This window comes from Camelus bactrianus, chromosome X, assembly GCF_048773025.1.
Source record: "Camelus bactrianus isolate YW-2024 breed Bactrian camel chromosome X, ASM4877302v1, whole genome shotgun sequence".
NCBI classification, from domain to species: domain Eukaryota; kingdom Metazoa; phylum Chordata; class Mammalia; order Artiodactyla; family Camelidae; genus Camelus; species Camelus bactrianus.
In genome coordinates this window covers 28,159,675-28,182,745 of record NC_133575.1, presented here as the reverse complement: position 1 = coordinate 28,182,745, position 23,071 = coordinate 28,159,675, and the positions used below count along the sequence as shown (strand labels likewise).

General features: G+C 33.8%; 1 protein-coding gene across 1 annotated transcript in view; it reads right to left on the bottom strand.

Moving 5' to 3' along the window:
- CFAP47 (cilia and flagella associated protein 47) overlaps nt 1-23,071 on the bottom strand; it is a 423,400-nt gene that overhangs the window by 352,599 nt on the left and 47,730 nt on the right. Inside the window, exons 18-21 of the mRNA XM_074358969.1 lie at nt 22,376-22,507; nt 16,881-16,958; nt 13,756-13,900; nt 9,639-9,733 (exon numbers count right to left, since the gene is read on the bottom strand). Coding sequence (XP_074215070.1) covers nt 9,639-9,733; nt 13,756-13,900; nt 16,881-16,958; nt 22,376-22,507 — 450 coding nt within the window. The remainder of the gene's footprint in view (nt 1-9,638; nt 9,734-13,755; nt 13,901-16,880; nt 16,959-22,375; nt 22,508-23,071) is intronic.

The following is a 23,071-nucleotide window of genomic DNA, read 5'->3' as shown; positions in this document are numbered from 1 at the left end:
CACCCATGTACGTCTCATCCCCTTAACAAAACTACAAGGCTACAACACATTTTTTACATAGAAACTCAGTGATACATCCAGACAATCAAGAAAATGAGTATCTTTGCAAAACCACTGAGGTAACTAATGAAGAGGGAAAACTTTTAAAGTTTTGTGATGTGTGCCATTCTATGAACTTTCCTAGATGTCATTCAAACAGAGGAATACCTCCAGTTAAAAAATGATATTCGGAAGAAGAAAAGATTTCAGTTCTCCCTGGCCAGTGTTGGTAGACAAAAATGCTTATGAATAGAAAAGGGGCAAGTGTCATTCAAATTTTCTCTCTTTTAATCCCTGAAGGACCATTCTTAGCTTCCTGTAAGAATAATTGTAAATCCAGAATCACCACTGTGAAATGTCTCCCCAAAGGTTGCGTATCTTTAAAGGGCAGGCAAAAAGTTGATAGAAAAAAATACAATAGTGAACAATTTTCCCTCATTTTCAAGAGCTTTAGGACAAACACAGAGCAGCAGAGATGAGAGCAGATTGACTAGCCTGGGCCACAGGGCAGGGCCTGGGCCAGGACAGCAGGAAAATTAAGGGTAAAAATAGGGAAAGATCTAAACTAGCACTGTCAAATGTAACTTTCTGTGATGGGAAATGCTCGGCACTATCCAAGAGTCCTATGTGGATACTGAGAGCTTGAAATGTGGGTATTTTGAGTGAGGAAATAAAATGTTAATTTTAATTAACTTCAGGTTTAATTTAAATATCCACATATGGCTAGTGTCTACCATATAAGGAAGTACAACTCTATTCACTGGTCCAGAAGATATGTGAGTGGCCCACAATAAAAGGAGGGTTTGATGACTTAGTGTAAACAAACGAGTCCAGTCAAGGATGCCAAATACAATTGCCATTGTCCACCAGCACTTTTGATTGTACCTAAATTGGTGCAATGTAGGAAAGGAAGGGTTACAACTAGAAATAAATCAAGTCCTTTATTGCTGATTTCAGATTTTCCTGTGACATAGGTCAACCAAGAGAGCACCCACTGGCTATTTACATGTACACACACACACACACACACACACACACACAGGCTAAGACAGATAACTTACAAGCAGCTATCAATATAGTGGAGGACATCTGAAATGCTTGGCAACCAGATCATCAACTATCTCACTGGCACAGATTTAATGAGCAAAAATCTCAGAGGGTATGCTGTCTCCACAGGGTTTTTTATGTTCTTCTCATTGTTGAAATGAGTTACACTCCAATATACTAAGTAAATCGCCCTTTAAACCACCAAAGAAATGTGGTGGTTTAAATTAAAAATCTTAAGCAATGTGTGGCACTCCAGAGAACTATAAATATATATATACACAATTAATTTTAATTTTATGATCAATTTGTAGAACCCTAGAAGACGCACAGCCTAAATAGTGAGAAACAGATTTACAAGTTTTTAATTGTTGAAAGTGTTCAATAGTATATTGGACTCAAAAATAAAAATATCAAATTGCACATGTATCCTCCCAAAAAGTCATATAATGGATTTAAATTGGATTATATATTTTTTCCAATTTTTAGTGACTCTTAACCTAAATTATTTTGTGGATAAAGGATTGTATTAAAAGCATAGTAAATTCTTCTATTGTATAAAAATATAAAATCACAAAATAGACTTATTAAGAAAAGATGTAAGTTGATCTCAGCATATTTAAGAACCTATAGATTAAATTACTGCTTAAAATTATTTATTTTCCCTATTAAAGAGTGTGTGTGTGTGTGCGTGTGTGTCTACCTCTGTGCATGAGAAAGATACAGATGTAAGCACTGGGTAAGAGCATGACATAACAATGTTTCAAAATACTAACTTGTCACAAAAGGATTATTTTGAGTTTCTGTTTTTATCAAAATTATAAGAGTGATTACTTAAGGAAATTAAACAAAAATCATCTTACAAAGTTTATTTTGAAAATCAGCATTCCCTTCCCTCCACTATTGTGTATTCACACACAGACAAACATACACAAAAACCCAGATGCAATCATTTTCAACTCTTAGTTATTTCTTTTAGATTTACCTCAACACAGCTAACATACAACAACGTAGTGTCATAAAACAAACTTCAATACCTTTAAACTTATTTAAATAAAACAAAGAATATTCTCTAATTGTAACAGAATTACATTAGAAATCAAAAACAGAAGGAAATTTGGTAAATTCACAAATATGTGGAAATTAAGTAACATCCTAAATAACTAATGGATCAAAGAAGAAATTACATGAGAAATTGCAAAACATTTGATGAATGGAAAACACAACATATCAAAACTTTTGGGATGTGGGTAAAACAATGCTTAAAGGGAAATGTATAGGTGTAAAACCTATATAACAAATTAAGGAAAATCTCAAATCATTACCCTAACCTTCCACCTTAAAAAAAATAAGAAAAGTAAACTAAACTCAAAGAAAGCAGAAGGAAGTACATAAAAGAAGATACAGTGGAAATGAATACAGTAAAGAATCAAAAACAATACAGAAAATCAACCAAAAGCTGAATCTTAAAACTATCAACAAAATGGACAAACCTTCAGATAGGCTAAGGTGAAAAGAGAGATAATTTAGTTTAATAAAATCAGAAACGAAAGAGGGAACATTTTTACATAGCTTAGTGAAATAAAAATAGTAAGAGAACACCATGAATAACTGTATGCCAGCAAATTAGATAACTTGGATAATAAATAAATAAATAGAAAATTTGATCACCTTCACCCATGGGTGAAGGTGGTCAAAAGTACCAACTTCCAGTTATAAGATAAATAAGTCCTGAGGATGTAATATACAGCATGGTAACTCTAGTTAACTACTGTATTTTACACCTGAAAGTTGCTAAGAGAGTAGATCTTACAAGAGCTCATCACAAGAAAAAAAAAAAAATGTAATTATATGTGATGATGGCTGTTAACTAAACACATTGTGGTATTTATTTCACAGTATATACATATATCAAATCATGTTCCACACCTAAAACAAATGCATATTTTATGTCAATTATATCTCAATAAAAAAGAAACACGGAAACTTGCCAGGAAAAAGTGTAGATAAAACTATTAAAATATAGATGAAGGTAGGGGAGCGGGGGCAGGGGAGTAGGGAAGAACTACTGGCCTTAGTTTTCTCAAGGGAAGCTAATTCTAGCAAAACAGAAAGTTCCCAAGAGGGAAAATATAAATACTAAAGGAACATCAGGTCCTATGAGAATGAGTAACAGGAAATTAAACCAACATTAAATGGGCTCCATCCAAAGCAGGGCATAAGACTGAGGAAACTCATGAAATCTATATAAAATCTAAGAGGCAATACTGACAAAGAAAGAACTGAGTAATGAGAAGAGGAACTCCCCTCTTGTTGTGGATGTTATAAAATTTTACTAAGAGGAATCTATGCAAAGATTGAAAACCAAGAAGGCTGCCTGTGATTTGACTTGACACAGAAATACTATTCATGTTTAAGAATCTGGATGGCAGAAACTCTGTATCAAGTAATATAATCTTGCCACTTCCAATTATATGAATTTGACTGAGTTGTCTTGTTCAGATTTGTATCTATTTAATTCCAGGTATTTCCCAATATTCTAAAAAGTAATGACAATTTCTATCAATTTCTCTCCCTTCTGTGCATTGTATTATGGATTTTTATTTTACTAGTTTCTACAGATATCCTTGTAGATAATAATTCAAGGCTTAAGCATCTGGTAATTGTCCCTTAACTAAACTTAATCCCAGAAGAAACAAATTGTGACTGCAAATTTCTTCCTATGGATATGGAAAATGGAACTGCAAGGGGACTATTAAAAATGCTCATTGACATTTTGATGATGGCAACTTAATGAAATTCAAGATTCTCAATGCTAATGACTCAGAGAAAAGTAATAAGCTTGAAGAATGGATGTGAAAATGTTGTGGCCATACATGCTATCTTCATCATGTTTGGATGCCTAACATGGTATCATGACAGGTCAGCAGGCTGAGGACATAACATTTATAGTCTAAGCTGTACAGCTCATCAGCAGCTAGCCTTGACAAGCCCCTAAACCTCACTGTGCATCAGCTTCTATAATTGGAAAAAGGAGAAAAACCTAAGGTCTCAATGCTTGTCTTATTGGATTTATATGGAAATTAAGTGACACTAGATATTAGGGTACTTTATAAACCCTAAGTATTATGTAATTATCAATTAAACGATTGTTATTATAATTTTTAAAATAAATATAAAATTTGAATGGCTCTAATAGAATGAATTTTAGGAAAAATACGACAAAAAGCTGAGGACCAGCAAATAGACTGAATTTAGAAAAAATATGACAAAGAAAATACATCAAATTGGTAACTTAGAAAAGCAAAGAGGCTGAATTAGTAATTTACAAGAAATATAACAAGGAAAAGCTGAGGATCACATGACTTCAATGGTGAACTATATCACTAAATTTAAAGAAGAATTAATACAATCCTTCACAAATTCTTTCAAAAATAGAAGAGAGAATACTTCTCAACTCATTCTAAGCAGCCAATATTATCCTGATACCAAAACCAGACAGACAGCTAAAGGAAAGAAAACTAGAGACCAATATTCTTTATGAATATTGATGTAAAACTCTTCAAGAAAACACTAAGAAACTGAATCCAGAAATACATAAAAGGATTATACTCTATGATCAAGGGAGATTTATCCCAGGAATGTAATGCTGATTAGGCTGTAAAATTCAATCCATATAATGCACTGTATTATTAGAATAAAGAGCATAATCATGTGATCACCAAACTTGATGCAAAAAATTTTTTTGACAAAGTCCAAAATTATTTCATAATCAAAATACTCAACAAACTAGGAAAGGCAGAAAACCTTTTCAACCTGATAAAGGGAATTGACAAAAAATTTTTAAGTAACATTGCTAACATCATATATAAAGGTAAAAAATGTATGCTTTCTTCCCAAGATCAGGAACAAGATAAAGCTGTTTGCTCTTACCACTTCTATTGAACATTGTACTGGAGATTCCAGAAATTAGGCAGTTAAAAAAAAGCAAAAGGCATCCAGATTGGAAAGGGAGAAGTAAAATTTTGTTTATAGACGGTATGTTCTTGCATATAGGAAATTTTAAGGAATCTACTAAAACCCATAAGAACTAATGAATAAGTTCAATATGGTTGCAGAATATTGTATCAATGTTTAAAATCAACTGCTTTTCTATATATGTGACATGAATAATTTGAAAATAAAATTAAGAAAACAATTCCATTTACAAATAGCACAAAAATAATTACTTAGAAATAAATGAAATAGGAAATTTGTACACTGAAAACTACAAAACGTTGAAACAATAAAAAATGTTTAAAAAAATTGTTGAAAGAAATTAAAGAAGACCTAAATAAATGGAAAGACATGCTATGTTCATGGATTAGAAGATTTAATATTGTTAAGATGACACTACTCCCCAAATTGATCTATAGACTCTTCATAATCTGTATCAAAATCCCAGCTAGATTTTTTTGCAGTAATTGACAAGGTGGCCCTAAAATTCATATGGAAATGCATGGGACACAAATTAGCCAAAAATACTACTGAAGGAGAACAAAACTGGTGCATCACATTTTCCAATTAAAAAAACTACAAAGCTATTATAATTGAGACCTTGTGTTACCGGAATAAGGACAGACATACAGAACAATGGAACAGAACTGAATATCCAGAGATAAAATCTTATATTTCTTTGATTTTAGACAAGAGTGTGAAGGCAATTCAATGGGGTCAAGTATTTTCAGTAAATGGTCCTGGAACAAATGGATACCACAGGCAAAAGAATGAAATTTGACTCTCATATCACACCATACACAAAAATATTTCAAAATGGATCACAGACCTAAATGTAAAAGCTAATACTATAAAACTCTTAGAAGCAAACATAGAAATCTCATGACTTGGGTCAGGTAATAGCTTCCCAAATATGACACCAAAAAGCACAAGCGACAAAAGAAAAATAGATACAGTGGATTTTTTTCACGTGTGTCTTTCATATTGACAAATAATAATACCCAGTGTGAAGTTGGGAAGAAAAGACAGCCTACCACACTGCGATGTAGCTTTCTACTATAATCCCAAGGTCAAGAATAATGCAAGATACCTAGTAGGTATCCAATAAACATTTGCTGAATGATGATTATTGATGGAAACATAAATTGATACAAGCCTTGTGGTGGCAATGTGGATATATGTACCAATAATTAAAATGCACATAACCTTTCCTCATCAATTCCAAGTATCCAAAAGAAATAACAGAACAAGTTCTCAGAAATGAATGTGCCGGTTTAGTCACTGCATGTTCATTCATCCACTGAACAGATAATGTGTACCAAAAAAATACTAATGCTACAAATATAATGTTGAACTATACATGAAATTGTTTTCTTCCTTTGAATAACAATATGATTGATGACATATAAATAGCTGACTAGATGAAAAAAAGTCTACATTTATTTTGGATTAAAATTTGTGTTAAATTAGTGTTAGACAGATATTTCCCAACATAGGCTTAAAACATACTGCTCCACAGGAAATAAGATAAGGCAGGAAAAATAATTTTACCATATTTGAGAAATTCTAAACAATGTAATATAAGAAAAAATAGGTAAAAATTATCATTATTAAAATGGAAGAGACAAACAATAATATTTGTAGTCTATTACAGTATTCCTGAAAAAAATCTTCGAAAGCAGGATAAAGTAATCTATGTTTAAACAGTTTTATACCTCATCAACATTATTTTCAAAATATAAAACCATAACAATACATAAAACCCAATCATTTACACTGTACAAAGCAACATAGAAAAATCACTTTGCAATATTTCAAAAATTTGCTGAGTAGCATAAAATAAAATAAAAGGCATATCTCATTTCTGAATATGAAGCTGAACTTTATACAGAAATCACTTCTCTCCAAATTTTGTATTAATTTAATGCAATATAAATCAAAATTACCATAGTACTTTGGGTTATAAATTTGAGAAAATGATTCCCAAAGTTCATCGAGAAGAATACAACAGAAAAATGGCCAATAATATTTTTAAAAGAAAAGAACAGAAGCAAGTTACCCTACCAGAGAGTTAAAAGAATTTTAATAGTACCAACCAGGCCAAATGGTAAATACATCATTACTGCTATACGGTTGTTTGTTATGCAAGACGACTCAAAGAATTTTAAATGCAATTTAAAATTGACCTTTCACCTATTAGACTGGCAGAACATTATACATATGTACATACACAGCTATAGTTGAACAAAGAAGACAGTGAGTAACATTTTACCCTGTTACTGGTAGATAATACAACTGGTGTAACCTTTCTGAAGAGCAATTTGACAACACGTATCAACAGCCTAAAATATGTGTTTGACCCAATCATTCTACTTCTAGGAAGGTAAAATGAAAACATATAACGTGAAAGCAAACAGTTATCTACAAGGATGTTTCTTACAGTATCATTTAGACAACAAAAAAAGGGGAAAAAATCTTAAGTGCGGGATTGGTTACAAGGTTTAGTTTAGTAACTATGACAGAATATAGTCATAAAATAATGTAATATATCATCTGTAAAAAAATTAAATTGCATTTAGAATACTTAATGACACAAAAAGGAATTCATAACATTTTAATTGATACACAGTGAAAAATGCAGGTTAAAAACATAGTTCAAAAAGTATCATTTCATTACAATTATAGATGTAGAAATAAAGGCATAGAGATAGCAGGAGGAGTAAAAACAAAGATACCTCAAAATATAGTAAGAAGTCACTGTTATGTATTAGGATTTATATTATTTTTTCTCTCTGCTCTGCTAATCTTCCTATTTAATTCCGACAACAGATTTTAATTATCAGGAGAATATCATTGATATGCAAGATTAAAATGTAAGCTGATGCTGAGAAAACTCACAAACAGGATATGTGACTTGAGTACGCTTTGAAAGACATTAAAATACTGTAAAAATTAAAAAGATAAACATCCTCTGAATCTCTTCAAATAACTTGTTAATTATGCTTTTGTCTGAATGAGAAAGACAAATCACAGATTGTATTATTCAACAAATAATTTTCATACCTTGACAATATTTCATGCACTTCAAAATCCTTTGTTGAAAAGATAAAAGGAAAATCTAAATAATACTTATATTCTGATATTATCTGATAGCCTAAATTAGGCCAAAGGGAATTATTCATAAGATGATTTTAAGAAAAAAGCTAAGATGCTCTCTCCTCTGGATAACCTTTCTAAACAGTATCTATCTAAATGTCAATGGTTCATGAATGTAGATGATTAATTATTTTACAACAAACCTGCAGAAATCAAATATAGTATGGTATATATCTTAATGTTGTATAATGCAACTTAATACAACTTGATGTTGTGTATAAGATACAAAACTATCATTTTCTTTAATATCAGAAAAGTAGCCTTTGGTACCTCATCCACTACACCTGTCAAAAACTTTAATATACAAAAGAGTGAACTCTATAGACAATATCATTCCATGTGAACCATATGTGCACAAAACCCACAAAACACATCCCAATTAATACAGTGCACCTAAGAAGGCAAAATTAATCTTCAGCATTTTCTTAAATCTGAACATGTCCTTAAACTTTCTTCACTTTTTCCTCCTAAAAGGTAAATAACAGCTGTTACTGCTCCTAAACCAAAATTTCAATCTCAGTAAACTCTGTAGTCTACTAACCTTAATAAAAAATGGATTATTGATGATGTACTTTATTAGCATTCAGTACTTATTGTATTATTAATTCCTTCCACTTATTTCATTCTATTCTACACCTATTAGGTGCAAGGCATCATGCCAGTTATGCTGGAATATAAAACGTGTTTTGACTTAAGAGTTTTCTACTCTCACTGCCACGTAGCAGTGTGATTCTAGTTTTGGAGGATGCGGCAAAATGCTTTTCTGTATCACGGGCAGTGAGAAGGTCTCTCCTTGGCACTTCTGTTGCCTCTAAAGCAAAAACGTTATCAGACTGCCTCTGAAACTTTGCCAGTGGTACCCCTTCCTCCTGAGCACACTCCAGGAAAGGAGTTTGCTTTTCTTTGTTTGTTGGTTGGTTTTGTTGGTGTTTTAAATCACTAACCTCAATGGACACTACAAAAAAACCACTGTCATAGCAACCCCTCTTCACAGCATGTCTTTGGTGATTTCAGGTAGTGATTCCAAGAGCATCAAGCATATCCCACTCAAATCTAAGTATAAAGCATATGTTGGCTCAAATATGAACAATTTTTTCAGTTAGCCTCAACTTTTCTCTCCTTCACAACATGTCATATCTTGAATTTTCTAGAGACCATAACTGAGACCACAAGACCATGGGTTTCTTGTGTCTGCCCTCTGCACCTCTTGAGATACTCGGCAAGCATAAGCCAGACACCTCTAGCAATCATTTAACTGAATTAAAGGGCATATCCAGGTATGCTCACAAGTTAGAAAAAGATGCCCTACAAAAGAGCTTGGGGGATATTTGATAGCTTCTTAGTTAGGAATATCTCAACTCCACTACTCTCCACTAATATGAGTAATAGAAAGCTGAACTTACTTCTTTGGGAGAAAAAACCATGCCACACTCCAGAGATGTCTCTTTCTCTAACTCCAAAAAATATATGGCAGGAAATGCAGGGTCTGTGAATTTCCCTGTAAGACAAGAATTAGAACATATATATTTTTTAAAAGCCAGATACATATCTATGATACCTTTGTTAAATGTGGAGATGAAACCTTGAGAAACCTTATCAGACAGAATATTCATAACAATCAAGAGGCAGTTGCTGAAATATCTGTGTGGGGCTGCCTAAGGTTACTGGGTTAAAGAATCACTCTTAATGCCAAGATTCTATCGGCAAAACTGACATCGAAAAATGGAACAAACATAAATTCAATCAGCAGAACAGGGACAGTAACCCATTTTTTAAAATCTCCAAAGTTCAAGGATATCACAGGTATATTCATATGAATACGGAAAGGTATAAAGGTCAAAGTCAAATAACTGATGGAATCTTAGGTCCAAGAAAGTTGAGTTTCCCTCTCCAGTGAAGATGGAGCAGGGAAGATCCAGACCTCCTCTGATGCCTTAAGGAATTCACAAAGAAAATAAACACAATTTTATACGAGGAAACTTTTCAACAAAATGGAATCACTCCAGATACAAAGGCACTGGGTAGAGATACAGGAATAATTGTCAGACAGTACAAACTTCAGAGTAAAAAATTATAACCACTTAAACTTCTAAAAGAAGTTCCTAAAAGATCAAATGCTAGCTACAGTATAACCTCTGTCCTCATCTAAACAATTTCAAAAATCCTTTTTTATCCCTCAAGTTTTCAGACTAATCTAAAGAATGATCATTTCAACCACCCCTGTGTAAAAATAAACTCAAATAACTAATCTCACTCTTTTCATCCTACTGAATTTCACTTTGTTGCAATGATATAAAAACCATTAAACAAATGAACCATTATGTGTTTATTAATACAAATACTGTGGTGTGGGAAATGGATATAGATCTCAAATATAGAAAATATAATAAAAATAGATACTTGTAAATATATTTGAAGTACATATAAACATATAGTTCATGAAATACAATAACCCAAGATAGCATCAATAAGTACTTCTTGAGTGCCTATAATGTGCCCAGAACTATATCAGAGGACTCTAGCAGAAAACACAAATTGGAAATGTAGTCCTTGACTTTATGAAGTTTACAATGTAGTCAGGGAGACAAACAGGTATGCACCTCCTTTTGAAACAAGGCAGAATTTGGTTAGTGCTAAAATAAAACTTAATATTCTAAGGGAGCAAAGGTAAAAACATAATTTCGACCAATAGGACTGAAGGTAGGGGGTGGGAATGGGGCTGAAGACTCACAGGGTGCAGGAGGTTGAAGCCAATTTATAAAAGAGGGTAGATCTCAGGCAGCAGGGACAGAAGAGGAAAAACTACCCTAGGAGGAGAGAATCCCAGTGCCACTGGGAGGACACATGTAACACAATTAGGCTGTAGCAGAGACAGCCGATGGAGCCCATAATGAGAGAGGGGACTGGAAAGACAAGGCAGAGTCATAGTTGAATGGATCTCAGTATTTCCCCTTCCTTCTGTCCTAAAACCATCACGTGAAAAACCAAGTCTGATTTGTCACAGAAGGACATTTACGTGTTAAGACAGTCATAACAATAGAATATGTTTTCAGGATATCTTAAATATAAACTTTATTGCAAATTGTTAATGATTATTAAGGTCAACACCTGTACCTCCTAGACTGTGTTAGCAGACTGCTGCTAAGAACCACTGCTACTGGTGACAGGAAACCAGCAAAGCTTTTCAGAGGACAGATGTGCTAAGATCTCTGCTTGAACGAGACCACTTTCTGGAAGAGGTTATGAGGAAAAAGGCTTGGAGGTAGGGACAGCATTTGAAAAGATGACACAGTGGCTGAGAAGGGAAGCTGGAGCTAGGATAAGGCAGAATTGTGGAAAGAAATGCTCTCCGCGGAGTAACTACAAAATAATCATGAAGAGTCCGTGAGCCATTAGCAAGGTGCATGAAAGCACATGAGGCAATCAGTGAGAGTCAAGTGTTAAAACAACTAAAGTTTCAATGTCCGGAATTTTTAAAAAATGAGTATCATGGTCTTATGTCTTTCCAACTGCCTATGGTTATCATTCATGGGCTGTTTCAGTCTCCTCAAACAGCATGCTCACCTAGACCTGATCCCCCTCCCGCATTCCAGCAATCATGAATTGTCCCTCCAATCACCTACCTCTTAGAGTCAAAAGCTGGAAACGATTCAAGACTTCTTCCTCTTCCCTAATACTCATGTCCACTCGGTCCCCAAGTCAGAGCATTTTTAATTTATCGGCACCTTTATCCTCTCCTCCTTCCCATTCTTGGCACCAGTGCCTGAACTCAGACTCTCATCACTTCTCACCTGAATGGCCACTACAGCTCACTGACCTCTCTGGTTTTGCCCGTCCCACCCCCACGTTTTCCTCCAGCCCATTCTCAACTGTACTCCAAAAGGAAAATTAGTAAAGGGGAACCCTACTCACACCATTGCCTGGATATTAATCCTTTAATGATGTTGCTTAACCTCTTGGATAAATGTCCAGAAAAGATCCTTAGTAACCCAAGTCTCATTTACCCCTCCAGTCCTGTTCTCTATGGCTCTAGATATTCCAGACTACTTACTATACTGACTCAATCCTAGGCCTTTACTTGAATTCTTTCACATATCACCTTCTCTGTATCTCTACATTCTTTAAAATCTAGATTAGGCATCAACTTCTCCAAGAAATCTTTCTTTATCGCTGATTCTTGGTTAGTTTTCCCTAATATATGCTCCCTTAGCACCATGTACAAATTTATCTTACAGTATACACCATGCTATACGGTGATAACCCAATTCTTTGTCTCTCTCTTCTACTATCATAGGTGGTCTCCATTTGTTACTTACATCCAATAGCCATCTTTCTCTCCTCTGCTCTGTCCTGATCTCTACAGGCTGATTCAGGTAAGCCCTTTGCTTTTCTATCTCTGATTTGGTTCAACTGCAGGGAGATGCCAGCAAGATATTGGAGGGCAGGATGTATTTATGCCCCCATGTCTTCCCTGCCTTGGCTATAATTCTGTCAATGACTACATTTTTTTTTTTTTTACAATTATAGCTTTTATTAGATGGCCTCGTTCACAGTATCATCATTCATGGGATCCAATAATATCTGGCCTTCTCTTGCTCTTCAGACCTAGAGGTAGTGGCAGCTTCTAGCCCTTGTCAGTTTCTTTTAATCTGGCTCCTAGGTCCATAGATAACTCCTTCATTAAATTATCCTCAGTTAAATGCTCTGAACAAGTCATTTGTTCACTACCAAGACCTTGATTGATAAACTTACTGTTCACTTTTGGAGAAGATATAAGATGTTTTATTATCTTTACAGACCCAAAGTCTAGTATTTGGCCTGTAACTGGTATTCAACAATATGTACTGAAGAAGAAATTAATAAACCAATGATCGGCAAACTTTTTCTGTAAGGGCCCAGACAGTAAATATTTTAGACTTTGCAAGTCCTATGGTTTCTACCACAACTATCCAACTCTGCCATTACAGCATGGAAGCAGACATAAACAATATACAAACAAATGAGTGTATCTGTACTCCAATAAAAACAGGTATCAGGCCAGATTTGGCCCATAGACCTAAGTCTGTCAAAACCCAGAGTAAACATATGAAATGTACTCATAAAAGTATATCCTTTTCAAGCTTAATTTGACATAAGGATACCTAATACATGAGTAAACATATAGAGAGAGCTCTCCAAAGACATTTACCTGAAATTCTTGAGCAATTAAAACTAGCAATTAATAATTTTACTTTCATTTATAGTATATACTTATATATAACATACTTAACTGACTATATTAAATCAACTAATATGCACAGTTATATGTCATATATTACTGAAGTATTCTGATATCAATATTGATATAATTCTAGAAATAAAACCATGATGGGTTATAGAATATAAGAAAGACATGCACTGAGTCATTAAAAATGTTTAAGAATAACTGCTCTTGACTTATAGTATTTGTTTAACATTACACCTTAGAACAACTTAAAATTGTCTTGCTTTTACAGTAATATTATGGTATAACATATATACCTGATTTGTCTTTAAAATGCACTGAAAAACCTTCAAAGTCTTCTAGATTAAACTCTACTCTGGCACGTGTTATACCTTTGTTTTTTACTAAAAATGGAATAATCTGGGTAGCGCCAACATATGTGCCACTGAAGTTAAATACATCCTAAAATATTAAAAAAAAGAAATAATAATTAGAGTAACAGTCTATGAAAATAACGTAAACTCAAAATTATACTGTAGGAGGGTAGAACTCACAAGAAAAAAAAATTTTCTAACTATGTTGATAGATGTGAACTAAACTTACTGTGGTGAACATTTCAAAATACATACAAATAGCAAATCACTATATTGTACATCTGAAATTAACAAAATGTTATATGTCAATTATACCTCAATAAAAAATAAACTACTACATTTATCAAGGACATTATTAACTACAGTACTCTATAAAACTAGTTACATTTTCCTTCCTCCCTCTACCCCCCATAAGTAATCAGTTACCAAATCCCATTAATTCTACCTCCTCCTTCACCTCTTTACTCTAATTATATAAAAGTACTAACTCATCACTTTTCATTTCCAGATTTTGACTTTCTCCAATTCTCTTCTCCACAATTAAGTCACAATTAAATGAAGTGAAAATCTGTCCACATTGTTTCCTGTGTTAACACTTGATGATTCTTTTTCATCTGCACAACGTCTAGTTCGTTAGCAGGGCTAAGAAATTTTACCATTACCTTCCCATGCCTCACATTCCAGCTTCACCTAGCTCCATTCTCACTCTACACCTTCATACTTCAGCAAGCTGTATGACTAATTTCCTACCAACACTTGACCCTTCTCCCTTCTGTATCTTTATCAAGGTGACTCTCCTGTGAGTTAGGCTGTTTTCTAACTTGTAATTGCCTGATAAAATATTACGCATCCTCCAAAAGCCAGTTGGGCAAACCGCAATTAATTACACTATGCTCAGGCCTACTTCTGTTTCTTATATTTACGTACAATGTGACATCACAAAGTCCATTTATCTGCTTACATATCTGTCTGGCCTAGTGGACCTTAAGTGTCATTCATTTTTGCAACCCTGGCACCTATCTGATGTCAAGCTTAAATATGTAAAAATTGTTTATTGAGTGGATCCTGTGGGCCTACACCACAAAGCTCTAGGATTCCTCTTCTGGTAGAGTTACTATATATAACCTACGTTCCTTAGTAAAAGAATTATATATAACATTAAAAGGAAAAGAAGCAACAGTACCTTCATGTTCAGAAAAATACTGCATTAATATCAACTATCTACTCTTTGTTTCACTTAAAATATCACCCCAGTTCTACAGGTGAAATTTTTAAAATCCAAAATAGGTAGTAAAAGTTTGATGCTTTCTACATGCAAAATATCACTCCTTTTATCCCATTCTGGCCTTTTCCATGGGCTCATTTGGATAAAATATCCTAATTGTCATTAAGACAATTAGCCTATGCCATATAGTTACTAGATATATCTCTAACAATATCTGGTAATACTAGAACTTTTTTTTAAAGGAAACAAGGCAGTTATGTTTAAAATCCAACATAATTAGGGAATATTGATAAATATATATAAATGTAAAGCCCTATAAATTATTCAGTTGTACTACAACAAGCAAAGCCTGCCACAAGTGCCTTTAGGGCTAGGAAATGCAGTAGTAAAAGTCCCAATATTTGTCTAACATTGTTCAAGGAGGGACACCATAACAATGGAAAAAAAGGCATTCTGGATACCACAGGGTTTAATCTCCAGGAATCAACATTGTTTTAGACAACCTAGCTTAGTATCTGTCAGTCTATCTAGACTTACCACCCTTTCAACACTAAATAAAAGAAAGGTTAGAAAATTATAACTTAAAGCCTAGAAGTGTGGTGTTGTCACTGAAGTATAGACTAATAGTGAGGCCCTACCTGAGGCAATCAGCAGCCTCATCAATTTCTATTCAATTTAGTTCAGGACCAGAATGGTACTAGATGCTGGGGTACTACTGGGAGAGAAAAACAAAAGTGTAGATAACTTGAAAATAATATGACAATGGCTATAATGGAGATGTTCCCAGAGTTTAAGATATTTGTAACATCTTATAAATGTCACAAGGGAGGGCAATATGGGCCTGTTTTGAAAAATCAGGGAAAGTTTTGGGGAGTAGATAAGACCAGATATAACTCTGAAAGCCTAGCCAGAAACAAACAAATAAAAAGCTTGTGTGTGTGGACTCTATCAATTGTGGAACAAAATTTTTTCAGGGTACAGAACAATAATTCAAAAAATTAATTTGGTTATAGTTCAGAAAATGCAAATCGAGACCACAGTGAGGTATCATTTTATACTCAATAGACTGGCATACATTAAGTCTTACAATACAACTTACAGAGCAATGGAATGTGGATCAATGAAAACTTGAGAAGAAAATATGGAAATTACCCTGTGAAGTCAAGTATGTACATATTCTTTATCTCAGCAACTGCACTCCTAAAGAAACTCTTGCATAAGTACCTCAGAAGATATGTATATGAATGTTCATAGCTATAGTGTTTGTAACACCAAAGAAAACCACACACACTTAATTGGATGGACAATGGAAAGAGTCTACAAACCACAGTATGTCTACGTAGTGGACTATTAAGCAGCAGTGACACTGAATAAAACACAGCTACACATAACCAAGATGAAGTTTAAAAACAGAATATTCAATTAAAACTAATCCATCAAATTCAATTTATCTTTGTTATAAGCTCAAAAATAAATCTACTACACTAAATGAGGAATGGTTAAGGAATTCAGAAATGCAGTAACCCAATTAGGAAAAGTAAAGGGGAAATAATCACAAAATTCAGGAAAGTGGTTTTCTCTTAAGAGGGGTGGAACCATGATGAAGCCTAGACATGATTTAACAGTACTGGTACTGTTACAATACTTCATTTCAGTGGTGAATTCTTAAACCTTCATTTAATATTCTGCTTCATCACTTACATTTACATTATATATATATTAATTCTTATGTGTCAACCTACCACATAATCAAATTTTTTAAACATAAATGGGCTGAATAGAGACATAGAAATAAAAATCACCACACTCACAAATTGATTATACAAACAGGTAACATACTCACCGGACTGATTTCGACATCAGCAATCTCAACAGACCCCCCAATCCTAAGGTCTATGTCATTTCCATGGCGAATAGCAACCTATTTAGGAGAAATACAAAACTCTGTGGAAACCACACCAAAATATAATCGTATATTGCTGAAGTACTACCTGGCATTTATACATTTTATAATTTAAGTAATTATAACATATTATAAATATCACGTTTATTTGAGTAGCTGTCATACCATTTGTTGTGGTACAGAATTGATATTCCTAAGAGGAGCAAATGTTCAACTCCTAAAAACCTCCACCACAAATGGGACTAGCCAACAGCTTGTAAATCTGAGTGAGGAGTTCGACCCATTTGACTCAGTATTACTGCCTCAAACTCTGAGCGATCTTTTTCTATTTGCCTAATTCCAATGGATTACTCAAAATTAAACCAAACAAGAAACTGAAAGCAAACATACTTCTTCCCACAGAAAGATGCTAATATCCACAACAAGCATAATTCTAATGAGAGCAGCTAAAAATTGCAGAGTATATGGGCCAAGTATAGTGCTAAATACATTATTTCTTATTTAATTCTCAGTATTCTATTAATACCCTAATTTTCAAAGGAGGAAAATTGAGACTTAGAGAGGCCAAGTATTTCATCTCTTTCTTGAGGTCACAAAACTTGAAAGCAGAAGTGGCTACACTTGAACGACTGTCTGAACACTGAACCTCTTCCAAGAAAATTAAGACAGTGAAAGAGGAATTTAGTTGTATAATTCCTGCAATAAGAACTGTAGGTTATCTGAACATATGACTGTCTAGTCAAAATCTCAGAAGCACAAAAATAATATTCCCTGAAAGCCCTGCCTGTATAAAAATAGGAAGGAGTCAACCTCTAAATTCAAATCTAAATGTATAGTATATCTAAGAAATAAATATGAGTGTATTTCACTCTCTGGACAGAATCAGCGACATTGTTTAAAGGCAAAGACACCACATGATACCATATTTTCAGAATTATTGGGGAAAGCAATGGGCCATCTAGACAGGCTTAGTATCCAAACTGCTAAATTCATAATACTGTAATATTTCTATATTTTATACAGAATATATAGTACATAAACAAAATACTTGACTAAAATAGGACGCATAATTTAACGATTCAGAAGAATTACAAATTGATATGTGCTTCAGTCCCTCATGGCTACCTTTTATTCACCTCTCAATGTTCATCAGTCACTGAAGATTCCTGGCTGTCGTAACTCACTACCCTTGCTCATTGCTCCCTTGGCCTTTTATCTCTGGAGACTTAAGTAATACCCTGGACAGAATCACCCTTCACAAATGCACAGCCTCTGAAATCATACATTCACCCATCCATCTGTCTCACAACCCTCTCTCATCTCTGCTTTCTTACTCATTTTCTGGGAGGTCACACATTATAGGGACTTCGAAGTCTGTGATGTTTTCCAGATCATCTCCAATTCACATGTCTTCATTTTCTCCCTTATTATTCAACTTCTTCCAAAGTTTATTATTCTCACCAATATATTTGATCCACTTACACTCATCTTGGTCATTACAGGGGTAACAGAAATGATCTCTACCATCTCTAGGATTAATCCTTAGCCTTCAGACATACATATATATATATATATATATACACACACACACACACACACACACACACGTATACACACACACATATATATGTATATGTGATGGCCTCTTTACTAGACATCTCTATATGGAGATCCAAAAATTGCCTCAAACTCATGATTGCCCTCCAAAATCTGCTACTCATCCTCTAATCTCCTTCTAACTGAATGTTGCCACTACCTGTCTCACTCTTGACTTACCTCTTTTATTTGTATGTGACCTCTTTTCAATTATCAAGCTTTAAGTATTCATCTCTTAAATTTGACTAGAATTTGTCTAGAATCCTACTTCCTAAAAGAGAACACCATCAACTCTTGTCTGGACATCTTCACCAGACTAGTAACTGCACTAGCCCCAGTTTAACACTGCTCTATGTCCAAAGTGATGTCTGAAAAAGTAAATCTGATTGTGAAATCTCCATGCTTAAAACTCCTAGCTCTTAAGATGAAATTTAGACTTCCTAACATTGTTTATAAGGACCTGTATGACCTAAAACTTACACAAGTCTCTAAATAGATTTTTTTCCCGCTATCATCAATTTGATCTATAATCTAATCATGCTACACTAAGTTGTGCGTATCTTTCTTCCTCCATGCATGAACACATTCGATGTCTGCTTCCTTCAATACTCTTTCCTCCTTCCTCCTCCACCCCACTACTATCCCTTTCCTTTGGCTTCTTAACTTCAGGTGTCTTTAGATGTATCTTCCCCTAGGAAACTGCCCCTGACCCTTTCAGCATGGGTTGTAAACCTCTCCTGGGTACGCCCTTAGCCTGTTGCCTTACTCTATCAGAGTACTTATTACACAATATTTTACTTTTCTTTTAACTTGTTTGTATCCCCCACCAGACTGTAAGCTCCGAGAGATCAAGGACCCTAGTTATCTTGTTCAATTTTCCATCCCTAGTATCTAGACAAGAGACTAACACATAACGGGTGACCAGTAAGTGTGTGTTGAATGGATTAATGAGATGAATCTCATTATATTATACTGTTAAAAAGGTAAGCTTTTAAAGACTTAAATATAAGACATGATATCATAAAACTCTAGAAGAGAACATAGGCAAAACATTCTCTGACATAAACCGTAGCAATTTTTTCTTAGGTTAGTCTCCCAAGGCAACAGAAACAAAAGCAAAAAGAAACAAATGACCTAATCAAACTTATAAGCTTTTACACAGCAAAGGAAACCTTAGGCAAAACGAAGACAACTTATGGACAGGGAAAAAATATTTACAAATAATGCGACCAACAAGGGCTTAATTTCCAAAATGTACAAACAGCTCATATAGGACAATAACAACAATAACAAAACAAAACCTGACCAAAAAATGGGCAGAAGATCTAACCAGACATTTCTCAAAAAAAAAAAAATACACAAATGGCCAAAAGGCACATGAAAACATTCTCAACTTTGCTAATTATCGGAGAAATGAAAATCAAAATAACAGTGAGGTATCACCTCACACCAGTCAGAATAGCCATTATTAAAATGTCTACAAATAACAAATCTGGAGAGGGTGTGGAGAAAAGGGAACCTTCCTACACTGTTGGTAGGAATGTGAACTGGTACACCTGTTACGGAAAACAGTATGGAGATTCCTCAATAAACTAAAAATAGACTTACTATATGATACAGTAATCCTCCTCCTGGACATATATCTAGAAGGAACCGTACTTCAAAAAGACACTTGCACCCCAATGTTCATAGCAGCACTATTTACAATAGCCAAGACATGGAAACAGCCCTAATGTCCATCAACAGATGACTGGATAAAGAAGTTGTGGTATATTTATATAGTGGAATACCACTCAGCCAGAGAGAAAGAATGAAATAATGCCATTTGCAGCAACATAGATGGACCTAGAGATTATCATACTAAGCGAAGTAAGTCAGACAGAGAAAGACAAATATCATATGATATCACTTACATGTGGAATCTAGAATATGATACAAATGAACTTATTTACAACACAAAAACAGACTCACAGACATAAAAAACAAACTTATGGTTAACACAGGAGAAAGGGGTGGGGTAGGGGTAAATTAGGAGTTTGAGATTAGAAGATATCAAGTACTATACATAAACAACAAGGTTTTACTGTATATAGCACAGGGAATTATATTCAATATCCTGTAATAAACCATAATGGAAAGAACATGAAAAAGAATATATACATGTAACTGAATCACTCTGCTATACAGCAAAAACTACCACAACATTGTAAATCAACTATACTTAAATTAAAATTTTAAAAAAGGTAAGCTTTGTAAAAAACAGCATAATCCTCTAAGATACAGCATGTCATCTTTTAGTAAAATCTATATTTTAGTGGCCGTATTTTTTTAGTTTTTCCAGAATAGCATGTAAAAAAATTGTGCCCAAATCTCAGGCTGCATACCACAATATATAATTTATAAACATCTTTCAATAGATATTTCTTTATAAAAGTGAGATACGAGGTGGTTTATTTCGGGGTCAGGCAAATCAGTACTTATTACATTTGGCTACATATTATTTAAGAATTAATGGTTATGGAAAATGGAAGGATAAAATGGGGGATACATCTAAAGCTATTCATCATTTTGATCTTATGACAGTGTACATATTATTTTTTAATGTGAGCAAATGCATACAGTTGATCCTGAGATTTAAGATTAAGTGAAGTAAGCCAGAAAGAGAAAGAAAAATACCATATGGTATCACTTACATGTGGAATGGAATCTAAAAAAAACCAAAAAAGACGAACAAACTTATTTACAAAACAGAAACAGATTCACAGACATAGAAAACAGACTTATAGTTACCAGGGGGGAGGGGGTGGGAAGGGATAAATTGGGAGTTCGAGATTTGCAGATACTAACTTATATATATAAAATAGATAAACAACAAGTTCATACTGTATAGGACAGGGAACTGTATTCAATATCTTGTAGTAACTTATGGTGAAAAAGGATATGAAAACAAATATATGTATGTTCATGTATGAATGAAGCATTATGCAGTACATCAGAAATTGACACATTGTAAAGTGAATATACTTCAATAAAAAAAAATATATATATATATGAAAAAAGGTATTCCATTCCATGAGTTTATAATAAATAGAATTTATTATAGACTGGCCTTACAGGTTTTATTTATTGTGTTTAATGAATACTTAGAGAAGCCCCTAAAATCAAGGTAGTATCTTTCCATTTACATAATTCCCAGAACATAAAATAGGTAAAATATCTTACGTGTGCCACAAAATATAGATGTTAACCTAATATATAAATTTGCCTGCAATTCATACAGTTATTAAAGCTATTTAAAATTATCATTCCAAAACGATTGTTTTTTCCTAATGTATCTAATTAATTCTAAGGAAAAAAACATTGTTTGCTCTGTAACTAGTGAGGACTTGTCACAAGTTAGAGATGCTAAATATCATTCCAAGTTCATGTGAAAAATGCCTCATATTAATGTAAAGATATCCATTTTAACTTACTAGAACTTTCCATTACCAACCTTACACTAGAAATATGTTCCACAGATCCTCTTGCCAAGCTGTGCTAAGAATTTTTACAATAGATGGTATAGGTAAGGTTCCTTATTTTTTAGATCTCTAAAAACTGCACCTCTTTAGAGCTAACTCAATTAGAAATTTAGAATAGAAAAATAACAAATTTTAAAAATTACTCTTTAGTATCATGGCATTAAAACCCATTCCCATTAGAAGAAATTACTAAAATAAGCTAAGAATAAACATGTATATAACATTTTATAGCATTATATCCACTATATATAAATATCTTAACCAAACAAATCCACATAGACACATATAAGGTGAGAACACACATATGTATCAACATACCTTTGCTCTTGTATCAAATTTTTCTGCCACCGTAGATGTACAGGAGATATTGAGAACAGTTAGCCCTCCCAATGGGATTATTCCTTGTGATGGAATAATATTAATTGTAGACAAAAGACTCTGGTCACAAATCTGTAATCAAAAATTTGCAGAAATGCTACACTATCCTTTAAAGTTACTGTATCAAAGCTTTCACAGGACAGCCTCCAAACCACTACCTAGAGAGCAGACCTGTAGGCACTGGGCATGAGATGAGTTTGCAACAGATTTTTAACCACCAGACAAATGGTTTCAATTTCAACAAGAATTTGTGCCCCAAACCCAAGAAACAAAATTTTTAGTAGCGGCATCTTCCATTGAAATAGGATGATGAAGTTTAACATATGAAGTGTTTTCAAGACTTTGCAAAACTTATAAGGAAAGGATGAGATATATCCATTAGAGAGATGCCAAAATTCTATATACTATTTTGATAGTTTGCCTCTTCCCTGATCTTAAAAAACTGAAAGCAAAGTTAGTAGGGAGGCAAAATAATAAAGTAACCTCCTCTTCTTTATTACTTTCTTTATAGCCTAATGTCTAAGGTATCGTTTTGACTTTCAAAAAAGTGACTTACCAAAAGAGTTATGGTGTGGTTTGTCACAGGCCAATTTAGGCTTATCTACTATGCTTTAAGTCAGAATAATTTAAAGAGAA